The sequence below is a fragment of the Nicotiana sylvestris genome, chromosome 3 (genome assembly GCF_000393655.2).
Source record: "Nicotiana sylvestris chromosome 3, ASM39365v2, whole genome shotgun sequence".
NCBI lineage: Eukaryota > Viridiplantae > Streptophyta > Magnoliopsida > Solanales > Solanaceae > Nicotiana > Nicotiana sylvestris.
In genome coordinates, this window is record NC_091059.1 from 10,856,559 (window position 1) to 10,869,846 (window position 13,288).

General features: G+C 41.7%; 1 protein-coding gene across 1 annotated transcript; it reads left to right on the plus strand.

Annotated features, from left to right (window-relative positions):
• The first annotated feature begins 11,629 nt into the window (after window positions 1-11,629).
• Window positions 11,630-12,795, plus strand: LOC138887038 (uncharacterized). The gene is made up of 4 exons (XM_070168750.1): window positions 11,630-11,855; window positions 11,956-12,229; window positions 12,299-12,483; window positions 12,683-12,795. The coding sequence occupies exons 1-4, from the start codon at window positions 11,630-11,632 to the stop codon at window positions 12,793-12,795; spliced, it is 798 nt and encodes a 265-aa protein (XP_070024851.1).
• The last annotated feature ends 493 nt before the right edge of the window (window positions 12,796-13,288 follow it).

Here is a 13,288-nt window from a genome sequence, read left to right on the forward strand (position 1 = left end):
GATACTTTGGAACAACAGTACTGAGGGATAATTGGAGAAAGCGGAGGAAATAATATTACAACTGTTTAATTAGCATATAATATACCGTGATAGTATATCATTCTTTTTAACATAATAACATATAATATATCTTGAAGCGTTGCCATCCCCGGCACACCTGCTAACTATCATCTCAGTACCACTGATTTTCTCTCTTTGTCAATACTAGTTTGGGTAACTAATATAATAGTTAAAGGTATATAATATTTTACAAAAACCTCAACAAATTTAGTTGTTTAAAATCATTTTTCCCCAAATTCATCTAAGATATATAGCAGAATGAGTCCATATAAAGCAAAATAGATATGTGTATATATATATATATATATATATATATATATATATATATATATATATATATATATATATATGATTAGGTTATACCATTTACGACACGAAGTACAGAAACATCTGCTTCCACAATGCAGCAGTCCCCCACAAGGAAGCCTTTCTTTGGATCCTTTAATTCACATAATGTCATAAATTCCCTCCATCCCCAAACGTACTCAGCAGCTGAAGACAAACCTTGAAGGAGGAGATTGAGTCAATAGAGAAGAACAACACTTGGGAGTTAACAACTCTTTCCTGGGGTCATCGAACAATTGAAGAAGAATTGATATACAAGACAAAGAAGAATGTTGATGGAGAAGTGGAGAGATACAAAGCACGACTTGTGGCTAAAGGCTACAAGCAAAGGCAATGTATTGCCAAGAAGGAAGTCGAGCTCAAATATGTGAAGTCTCATGATCAAGTTGCAAATATTTTCACAAAGCCTCTCAAGTTTGAAGATTTTCAGAGATTGAGATCAAGTCTTGAAATGAAAAAATTAAGGGAGAGATTTGTGGGACATAACTAAATAATAAAGAAAATAAAGGAAAGAAACGAAAAGGAGATGATTGCCGAAACTTACGACTTAGGCGGTGGACAAAACCAATTTTTCTAAAGTTGGTTTTCTGATTGAAGATTCCAATCTTTGATTGGTTAGTGGTGCAGTGGCTTCTCCTATAAATACAAGTATTCAGTTTCATCTATAACACACCCAAATAACGAGAGAAGTAGAAAGTAGTGAGAGTAATCCACAGATTGTTGTCTGTGAGATAACTAGTGAGTGGTACTAATATTGTGTCACGACCCCGGTTCGCCCTCCATGAACCATCGTGACGGCACCTAGTCTCTATGACTAGGTAAGCCCAATTTGCGGAAGAAAACTAAAACTTGCGGAAGTAAACAATTTAAAACAGAAATAAAGCAGTAACAACGTATAAATATGCCGTTCGGCATACACCATGTTTAAATCTCAATACCAAACATAAATCCAAGACCCGAAAACCCATGAATCACAAGCTAATAAAAGAAATACTACATAGGTCTAACTCCGGAATTTCTAGTAAAGAACAAAAAAGTATAGAAGGGCTAAATACTAAAGGCAGGAATAGAAAAGGACTCCTTGATCTGCGGATGCGGCAGATGTACCTCGGAGTCTCTAAGCAGTCACCTTCCTCAACGACAGTAGGCCTGATCAGCGGTACCTGGATCTTCACATGAAAAACATGTGCAGAAGGGGCATGAGTACACCACAGCGGTACTCAATAAGTGCCAAGCCTAACCTCGGTTGGGTAGTGACAAGGAAGGTCAGGGCCCTACTGAGGTTAAATACAATATAAGGGTTAACAATGTGGAATAAAACAATATAAATAAATGCAACAGTAAGAAATAACATAGAATTTACATGACAACAACAACAACTAGAACAGAGACAAAACAAGCCACGGAAAGAAATACAGCTCAACAAAGAAATAACAACCTGGGCACCTTCCAGGATGTCGTCCTGTAGTCCCAATTACAACTGTCCAGTGGATCTCCCGGGATACCTTCCCGTAGTCCATCATATATATGTCCGAAGGATCTCCTGGGATCTCGTCCCGTAGTCCAACTATCAATGCGTAGGGATCTACCGAAATCCCGATCCGTAGTCCCAAATGTAAATACCCAGTACTAGGGGAATATACCAGGTGTATTCCCGTAGTTCCATATAACTGTGCAGGGGGATCTACCGGGAATCTAACCCGTAGTCCCAAAGTAAATGTACAGGGGGATCTACCAGGAATCTAACTCGTAGTCCCAAAGTAAACAAACAAGGGAAAGCTAACGGAATCCCACATCCGTAGTTCCAAAATAAATACACAGCAGCAGCAGGAAAATATACAGAAATGGCAAAATTTCATATTAAGGCAATAAGTGATTCTAGCCTAGCATGCTACACAGAATTCAAGTAAGGCAGATTAAATCAAATAAAGCAAATTAAGTCACTTAGGCATGCTTTCCTAAGCTAACAACAGGCTTAATAGTGCAAGAAATAGAAACAACAAAGGAAACATACTAGTAATTACTTAAGAAAACCGGATTTCCAACAATTAGCACAAGTACGCACTCGTCACCTTACGTACAAGGAATTTCAATTACCAAATATACCAATCCTAAGGGGAAGGTCCCCCACACAAGGTTAGACAAGCCACTTACCCCGAACCGGCTCAAAATCAACCCAACACCACGTCTTTGCCACGAGTACTCGACTCCAAATGGCCCAAATCTATTCAATTAAATTGTACAATGTAAATAACACTTCAAGTAACTGATTCAACAATTAAATTCTAAGATAATACGCAAAATTATGCAAAATGAACAAAATTCCCCTCGAGCCCACGTCTTGGAATCGGGTAAAATTTATATTTTCAAAATCTTCATACCCCCACGAGTCTAACCATATCAAAATTATCCAATTCCGATACCATTTGGTCCTTCAAATCATTATTTTACATTTTTAAAAATTTCACAAGTTTCTTCCCAAATTCCATCCCAAATCACGAATTAAATGATGAATTCAATGATGGATTTATGTACTCTAGCCAAATCTAATTTAGAATCACTTACATCGATGAATTTCTTGAAAAACCTTCAAAAAAGTGCCAAAATCCGAGCTCTCTAGGTCAAAATATGAAATAAAACCCAAAACCTCGTATTTATAGGACACCCCTCGGATTTCCACCTCTGCGGACCACACAAAAATTAATGCGGTCCACATAAAACCAGTGCGGTCCGCACAAAAACTACTGCGGCCGCACAGGTTTTGACTGCAGTGACAGATGTTAGTATTTTGTCCATAACTTTCATTACATATATATTTAAATTGTGATTTATATATATTTTTGGAAACTAGACACGAAGGGCTACAACTTTTGTTTTTGAATCATCCCAAAATTCCTTGTATATTAAAAGATATGAGCTTCCGAAGTAGGACCAGTGAAATTTTCCTCACCGCGGACCCGACTGCATTTTGTGCAGCCGCACAGCCCCCACCGCAGATGTACTGGACTTTGTGCAGACCGCACTGGTGGGTTCTGAGGCCTGCAACTCTTCTGGACCTGCAACAGCTATGGTTTTCAGCCTAAAACATCCCGAAACCCTACCCAGAACTCACCCGAGCCCTCGGGACTTCAAACCAATTGTACCAACACATCCCATGACATCGTTCAAACTTGTTCAAAACTTTGGAACGCTCACAACAATATCAAATCATAAATTTAACATAGGATTCAAGCCGATGAACTCCAAGAACTCTTAAATTATGCTTTCGATCAAAAAGTCTATCAAATCTCGTCCGAATGACCTGAAATTATGCAAGCATGTCACATTCAACACTACGGAGCCACTCCAATTTTTGAAATTCCATTCTGACCCTTAGGTAAAAATCTCACTATCGGACTGGAAACTTCAAAAATTCGACTCTCGCCATTTCATGCCTAAATTAGCTACGGACCTCCAAAACACAATCCAATCACGCCCCTAAGCCCGAAATCACCCAACAGAGCTTACGGAACAGTCAAATTTCCATTGTGAGGTCGTCTTCACACTGTTCCGACTACGGTCAACTTTATAACACTTAAGCTCTCATTGAGGGACTAAGTGTCCCAAAACTCCCCGAAACTCAAAACCGAACATCCCGACAAATCACATTAGCAGAAATAAATTTGGGAAAAGCAGTTAATAGGGGATCGGGGCGTTAATTCTTAAGACGACCGGTCGGGTCGTCACATCTTCCTACACTTAAACATTTGTTCATCCTCAAACGAGCATAGAGACATACCTGAAGTAGTGCAAAGATAAAGGTAACTATTGCGCATATCCTGCTCGATCTCCCAGGTCGCCTCCTCGACCGGGTGGCCTCACCACCGAACATTTACCGAAGCAATGTTCTTTGACCTTAGCTTTCTAATCTGCCTGTCCAATATTTCCACTTGCTCCTCAACATAAGATAGATCATTGTCCAACTGGACTAAACTGAAATCCAACACTTGTGACGGATCACCGTGATACTTCCGGAGCTTCGAAATATGAAATACCGGATGAACTCCTGCCAAGCTAGGAGGTAAGGCCAGCTCATAAGCAACCTCCTCAACACGCCTCAATATCTCAAAAGGGCCAATAAACCTCGGACTCAACTTCCCTTTCTTCCCGAACCTTATAACGCCATTCATAGGCGAAACTCAAAGCAGAACCCGCTCTCCAACCATATAGGAAACATCATGAACCTTCCGGTACGCGTAACTCTTCTGTCTAGAATGGGTTGTGCGGAGTCTATCCTGAATCACCTTAACTTTCTCCAAAGCATCCCGAACAAGGTGTGTGCCCAACAATATGGCCTCACCCGGCTCAAACCAACCCACCGGGGATCTACACCGCCTCCCATATAAAACCTCATATGGTGCCATCTGAATACTGGATTGGTAGCTGTTGTTGTAAGCAAACTCCGCCAATGGCAAGAACTGATCCCAAGACCCTCAAAACTCAATCACACACGTACGGAGCATATCCTCAAAAATCTGAATAGTGCGCTCTGACTGTCCGTCCATCTGAGGGTGAAATGTTGTACTCAACTCTACCCGAGTACCTAACTCATGTTGAACGGCTCTCCAGAACCGTGATGTGAACTGGGTACCTCTATTTGAAATGATGGAAACTAGAATACCATGAAGACGAACAATCTACCGGATATAAATCTTCACCAACCGCTCCGAGGAATAAGTGGTACACACAGGAATAAAATGAGCAGATTTGGTCAGTCGATCCACAATCACCCAAATAGTATCAAACTTTCTCAAAGTCCTTGGGAGACCAACTACAAAGTCCATGGTGATCCACTCCCACTTCCATTCCGGAATCTCTATCTGCTGAAGCAACCCACCTGGTCTTTGGTGCTCATACTTCACCTGCTGACAGTTGAGACACCGAGCCACAAATCCAACTATATTTTCTTCATCCGCCTCCACCAATAGTGCTATCTCAAACCCCGATACATCTTCGCGACACCTAGATGAATGGAATACCGCGAGTTATAGGCCTCCTCTAAAATCAACTCTCGAAGCCCATCGACATTGGGTACACAAATCCGACCTTGCATCCTCAACACCCCATCATTACCAATAGTCACATCCCTAGCATCACCGTGCTAAACCTTGTCCTTGAGGACAAGCAAATGAGGGTCATCATACTGTCGCTCCCTGATGCGATCAAATAAAGACGACTAAGAAACCACACAAGCTAGAACCTGACTGGGCTTCGAAAGATCCAATCTCACAAACTGGCCGGCTCAGGCCTAAACATCTATCGCCATAGGCCTCTCTGATGCTGGTAAATAAGCCAAACTCCCCAAACTCTCTGTCCGGCGACTCAAAGCATCGGCCACCATATTGGCGTTGCCCAGGTGATACAAAATAGTGATATCATATTCCTTTAGCAACTCCAACCACCTCCTCTGGCGCAAATTTAGTACCTTTTGCTTGAACAAATGCTGCAAGCTCCGATGGTCAGTATAAATCTCACAGGGAACCCCGTATAAATAATGGCGCCAAATCTTCAGGGCGCGAACAATGGCAGCTAACTCAATGTCGTGAACAGGGTAGTTCTTCTCATGTATCTTAAACTGTCTGGACGAGTAGGCAATTACCCTACCGTCCTGCATCAACACCACTCCAAGGACAACCCTCGAAAGCTCACCTCACACTCCTCCGTCCACTGAAACGGAGCACCCTTCTGGCTCATCCTGGTCATAGGGGCTGCAATCGATGAAAATCTCTCCACAAAACGACGTTAGTAGCTAGCCAAACTAAGGAAACTGCGGATCTCGGTAGCTGAGGATGGTCTGGGCCAACTCTGCACGGCCTTTATCTTCTTCGGATCCACCTGAATACCCTCACTCGATACCACGTGGCCTAAGAATGCCACTGAATCCAACCAAAACTCACATTTCGAGAATTTAGCATATAACTTCTTCTCTCTCAGAGTCTGAAGCGCAGTCCTCAGGTGCTACTCATAATCTTCTCGACTCCGGGAATACACCAGAATATCATCAATAAAGACAATGACGAATGAGTCAAGATACGGCCGGAACATACTATGCATCAAATGCATAAAGGCTACTAGGGCATTGGTCAACCCAAATGACATAACAAGGAACTCGTAATGACCATACCGAGTCCTGAAAGTGGTCTTCGGGATATCTGGCTCCCGAATCTTCAACTGATGGTAACCTGAGCACAAGTCAATCTTAGAAAACACCCATGCGCCCTGAAGCTGGTCAAATAGATCATCAATACGAGGCAAATGATAATGGTTTTTCACTGTAACTTTATTCAACTGGCGATAATCAATACACATACGCATAGAACCATCCTTTTTCTTCACAACAAGACAGGAGCACCCCAAGGTGATATACTGGGCCGAATAAAACACTTATCAAGAAATTCATGTAACTGATCCTTCAACTCAGGAGGAGCCATACGATACGGAGGAATAGAAATGGGCTGAGTGCCCAACAACAGATCAATGCCAAAATCAATATCTCTATAAGGCGGCGTGCCTGGAAGTTCAGCTAGAACACATCAGGATAATTCTGTACTGTAGGGACTGAGTCAATAGAAAGGGTATCAATACTGACATCTCTCACATAAGCTAAATACGTGTCACACCCCTTCTCAACCATACGCTGAGCTTTAAGAAAAGAAATAACTCTACTGGGGTGTAATCTAAGGTACCTCTCCACTCAACACGTGGTACACCTAGCATAGCCAGCGTCACGGTTTTGGCGTGACAATCAAGAATAACATAATGGGGCGACAACCAGTCCATGCCCAAGATAATATCAAAATTGACCATGCTGAGTAAAAATAAATCGGCTCTAGTCTCAAAACCACTAAAAGCAACCAAACACGACCGATAAACGCAGTTCACACAACGAGAGAATCTCCCACAAGAGTAGAAAAATAAACAGGGGAACTCAAAGAATCCCGAGGTACACCCAAATACGGAGCAAAATAAGAAGACACATAAGAGTAAGTAGAGCATGGATCGAATAGAACCGATGCATCTCTGTGGCAAACCAGTATAATACCTGTGATGACAGAATCGAAGGCAACAGTCTCGGTACGGACAGGAAAGGCATAGTATCTGGCCTGGACTCCCCCTCTAGGGCGACCTCTACCTCCCTGACCTCTATCTCTAGCTGGCTGAGTAGGTGGGGTAGCAACTGGAGCTATAACCATAGCTTGAGAACTCTGCGAGGCACGCTATGGCTGAGAAGTCTGCGGAGGTGCACCCCTCCCAAGTCTGGGGTAATCCTTCACCATATGACGGGTATCACCAAACTCAAAACAAGCTCTGGGAGGACGTGGTGGCTGTGACTGGCTAGGGCCAGGTCTGCTGGACTAACCCCTGAAAGCACCCCGCGCAGGAGGTGCGCTAGATACCGGTGGTGCATAATAAGGCTTCTGAGGTCTAGGAGGAGCTAGGATACCACTGGCTGCTGAAAGAGCTGAATAAACAGGGTGACTCATATAACCCCTACCATGCCGTACTCTTCCTCCAGAATAAAGACCAGTGGGTCTCTCCAGTCTACGAGTTCTCCTCACTTCCCTATACTTTCTCTCCTGATCTTGCTTGACCTTTCTCTCCTGGACCCACCTGTCTTCCACTCGGCGAGAGGTCCTCACCACTCGCTGAACTGGGACTACAAGTTGTGTCACCATGACACCTGGAACCTGTACAATGAGAACTCGCTACTCTAGACTGGGGGTGGTGGAAGTCCGGGTCCCTTCCCCGATCTGTGAAGTAGTTGGTACAACCTGAATCAACACCGTCTGAACTAATGTACCAAACATGCTCAGGAACTGTGCTAATGTCTCCTGAAGTGCTGGAGTAGTAGTAGCGATAGGCATATCTGGTGCCTGGGCTCTAGCTGGAACTATTGGTGGCTCCTCAGTGGTAGCTTGCGCGGGTGCTCTGGCTTCTTCGCATGCGCGTCCTCAGCCTCGACTTTTGGTGACTCTCACATGGGCGCGGGTGCCTGATCATCTCTGGTATCACGTGCCCTCACCATCGGTGAGAGAATAGAAGATAGAAGTTTAGAATTGTGAAATCAAAAATGTTGCACGACAAAGAATTCAAATGAAGTGGAATTTTCCTAATGGTTACATAGCCTCTTGTAGATAAGTACAGACGTCTCCTTACCGATCAGCGAGACTCTAATAAACCGGCTTGTGATCCATGACTCCTATGAACCTAGAGCTCTGATACCAACTTGTCAGGACCCCGGTTCGCCCTCCATAAACCATCGTGACGCAACCTACTTTCTTCTACGACTAGGTAAGCCTAATTTGTGGAAGAAAACTAAAACTTGCAGAAGTAAACAATTTAAAACAGAAATAAAGCAGTAACAGTGTATAAATGTGCCGCTCGGCATACACTATGTTTAACTCATAATATCAAACATAAATTCAAGACTTGGAAACCCATGAATCACAAGCTAAGAAAAGAAATACTACATAGCTCTAACTTTGGAATTTCTAGTAAAGAACAGAAAAGTACAGAAGGGCTAAATACTAAAGGCAGGAATAGAAAGGAACTCCTTGGTCTACGGACACGGAAGATGTACCTCGGAGTCTCTAAGCAGTCACCTTTCTCAACGATAGTAGGCCTGATCAGTAGTACCTGGATCTGTACATGAAAAACATGTGCAGAAGGGGCATGAGTACACCACAGCGGTACTCAGTAAGTGCCAAGCCTAACCTCGGTTAGGTAGTGACTTGGAAGGTCAGGGCCCTACTGAGGTTAAATACAATATAAGGGTTAACAGTGTGGAATAAAACAGTATAAATAAGTGCAACAGTAAGAAATAACATAGAATTTATAGAACAACAACAACAACTAGAATAGAGACAATACAAGCCACAGAAAGAAATACAACTCAACACAGAAATAACAACTGGGGCACCTTCCAAGATGCAGTCCTGTAGTCCCAATTACAACTGTCCAGTGGATCTCCCGGGATACCCTCCCATAGTCCATCATATATATGTCCAAAGGATCTCCCGGGATCTTGTCCCGTAGTCCAACTATCAATGCGTAGGGATCTACCGAAATCCCGATCCGTAGTCCCAAATGTAAATACCCAGTACTAGGGGAATATACCAGGTGCATTCCCGTAGTTCCATATAACTGTGCAGGGGGATCTACCGGTAATCTAACCCGTAGTCCCAAAGTAAATGTGCAGGGGGAGCTACCGTGAATCTAACTCGTAGTCCCAAAGTAAATGTGCATCCACTTACCTCGAACCGGTTCAAATCAACCCAACACCACATCTTTGCCACGAGTACTCGACTCCAAATGGTTCAAATCTATTCAATTCAATTTCATAATGTAAATAACATTTCAAGTAACTGATTATACAATTAAATTCTAAGTTAATACGCAAAATTATGTAAAATGACCAAAACTACCCTCGATCCCACGTCTTAGAATCGGGTAAAATCTACATTTTCAGAATCCTCATACCCTTACGAGTCTAACCATACCAAAATTATCTAATTCCGATACCATTTGGTCCTTCAAATCATCATTTTACATTTTTGAAAGATTTCACAAGTTTCTTCCCAAATTCTATCCCAAATCACGAATTAAATGATGAATTCAATGATGGATTCATGTACTCTAGCCAAATCTGAGTTAGAATCACTTACCCTGATGAATTTCTTGAAAAACCTTCGAAAAATCGCCAAAATCCGAGCTCTGTAGGTCAAAATATGAAATAAAACTCAAAACCTTGTATTTATAGGGCACCCCCGGATTTCCACCTCTGCGGACTGCAAAAAAACGACTGCGGTCCGCACAAAAACGACTGCGGCCGCACAGGTTTTGACTGCAGTGACAGACGTTAGTGTTTTGGTCATAAATTTCGCTGCATATGTCCAAATTGTAATTTCTTTACCTTTCTGGAAACTAGACACGAAGGGATGCAACTTTAGTTTTTAAGTCATCTAAAATTTCCTTGTAGATCAAAAGATATGAGCTTCCAAAGTAGGACAAGTGAAATTTTCCTCATCGCGAACCGCACTGCATTTTGTGCGGCCGCACAGCCCCCACCGCAGACGCACTAGACTTTGTGTGGACCGTACTGGTGGGTTCCTAGCCCCCAGGACTTCAAACCAATTGTACCAACACATCCCATGACATCGTTCAAACTTGTTCAAAACTTTGGAATGCTCACAACAACATCAAATCACAAATGTAACATAGGATTCAAGCCGAAGAACTCCAAGAACTCTTAACTTATGCTTTCAATCAAAAAGTTTATCAAATATCGTCCGAATGACCTGAAATTTTGCAAGCACGTCACATTCAACACTACGGAGCTACTCCAATTTTTGGAATTCCATTCCGACCCTTAGGTCAAAATCTCACTATAGGACTGGAAACTTCAAAAATTCGACTCTCGCCATTTCAAGCGTAAATTAGCTACAGACCTCCAAAACACAATCTGATCACGCCTCAAAGCCTGAAATCACCCAACGGAGCTTACGGAACCGTCGGATTTCCATTTCGAGGCCGTCTTCACACTGTTCCTACTACAGTCAACTTTCCAACACTTAAGCTCTCATTTAGAGACTAAGTGTCCCAAAACTCCCCGAAACTCAAAACCGAACATCTCGGCAAATCACATTAGCAGAAATAAATTTGGAAAAAGAAGTTAATTGGGGATCGGGGCGTTAATTCTTAAGACGACCGGCCGGGTTGTCACATATTATAGTGAAGTATTTTAAATAAAGAGTGTTATTTCTTTCAAAGTTGTAGTAGTCTCTTGACACTACTCAGTTGTAATATTATAGTGGTAATATTGCTCCGTTCGGGTATTGTATTTTACCCTGCTAAAATATTTGATGTCATTATTACTCTCTTGTGTTATTATTATTTGTTGTGGATATTATTCCTGGGCAGGATTATTATTTTTTACCAACCACGTGGTATCAGAGCCATTGCGAATAATGGTTCACTGTCTTTTCAGTACCCCTGTCTCACAAAAGATAATTATAAAAAATGGTGTCCACTTGGCTCCCAGGATGTGTGGGAAATCGTAGACAGAGGGTATGCAAAACTCGATAATGAGGAAGCTCTGCCTCAAAATGAAAAAGAGGTCTTGGCAAAGACAAGGAAGAATGATTAACAAGCCCTCGTGCTCATCCACCAATGTTTGGATGATGCCATGTTTGAAAAGGTGGCTGATGCTACCACCTCAAAGGAAGCTTGGGGGATTTTACAAAATTCTCTTCAAGGAATTGACAAAGTGAAAAAGCTAAAACTTCAAACTGTAAGGGCTGATTTTGAAGTTTTAAAAATGAAAGAATCGGAATGCATCTCGGATTATTTTTCAAAAGTGAAGGTTGTTGTAAATCAACTAAGAAGATACAGGGAGGACATAGAAGATGACCGTGTGATAGAAAAGATCCTTCGCACTTTAACACCTAAATTTATTTTTGTGGTGTGTGCTATTGAGAAGTCTAAAGATTTAGACTCTATGATGGTGAGAAGGTTCTTTACATGCCCAAGAAGAAAAGATCAAAAGGAGACAAGAAGTGCCATTGGAGCAACTTCTTAAAACTCAAGTATCCTTCAAGGATTATGAAGGTGAAACAAGCTATCGAGGAAACGGACGAGGACGAGGCCGTGGCGGTCATGGAAGAGGAATACGTAATGGTAACAATTTCAACAATGAAGTTAAAATCCACCAAACATTCAGAGGTCGTGGTCGTGGACATAAAGGAGGAAGAGGGCGTGGCTACTACCAAGAAAATAATGGAAAAAGGTATGACAATTCAAAAATTGAGTGTTATAATTGTCATAAATTTGGCCATTACTCTTGGGAATGTTGTAGCAATGTTGAAGAAAAATCTAACCTTGTTGACAACAAGAAAGAAGAAGAAGATGAGTCAACGTTGTTGATGGAACTCAAGGAAGAAGACAGAGATGATTGCAGTTCGTGGTATTTGGACAATGGAGCAAGCAATCATATGTGTGGATGCAAAGAGAAGTTTGTGGAGATCAATAAAATGGTGAGAGGTAATGTGCCCTTTGGAGATACCTCAAAGGTTCCAATCGAAGGGATAGGTACGATTCTGATCTCTTGTAAAGATAGTAGTCACAAGTTAATTCAAGATGTTTATTATATGCCAAAATTAAAAAGTAATATTTTGAGTTTGGGCCAACTTCTTGAAAAGGAATGAAATCCACATGAAAAATATGCATCTTTGGCTTAAAGATTCAAGTGGAACTCTAATTGCTAAAGTGCACATGGCAAAGAATATGTTATTTTCTCTTAATCTTAAGACAATTGATGAAAAGTGTTTAAATAATGTGCAAGAAGAATCATAGTGTTGGCACATGCGATTTGGGCACTTGAATTTTGAAGCACTCAAATAATTGGGAGAAAAGAACATGGTACATGGGATACCATCAATCAACAATCCAAATCAATTGTGTGAAGCTTGTCTTCTTGGAAAACATGCAAGGAGGATTTTTCCAAAGGAGGTCATGTCAAGATCAACCAAACCGCTTCAGCTTGTTCACATTGATGTGTGTGGACCAATCAATCCACCTTCCTTTGAAAAAAGTAAATATTGTTTACTCTTCATTGATGACTTTAGCAGAAAGACTTGGGTTTATTTCTTGAACCAAAAATCTGAAGCTTTTGCTGCTTTTAAAAATTTCAAAGTACTTGTGGAAAAAGAAAGTGGCTATGAAATAAAAGCTTTAAGGTCCGATAGAGGAGGCGAATTTACTTCAAAATAATTTAATAACTTCTATCAGTCTCATGGAATTCGTCGCCTTCTAACAGTACCTTATTCACCCCAACAAAATGGAATTG

Bases quoted from the DNA above. Each gene is read 5' to 3' on its own strand.
- LOC138887038 (XM_070168750.1), top strand. From the start codon at position 11,630: ATGTTTGAAAAGGTGGCTGATGCTACCACCTCAAAGGAAGCTTGGGGG. The intron at 11,856-11,955 runs GTGTGATAGAAA...GATGGTGAGAAG, and splicing joins GGAGGACATAGAAGATGACC to GTTCTTTACATGCCCAAGAA. The intron at 12,484-12,682 runs GTAATGTGCCCT...TTTGGCTTAAAG, and splicing joins GATCAATAAAATGGTGAGAG to ATTCAAGTGGAACTCTAATT.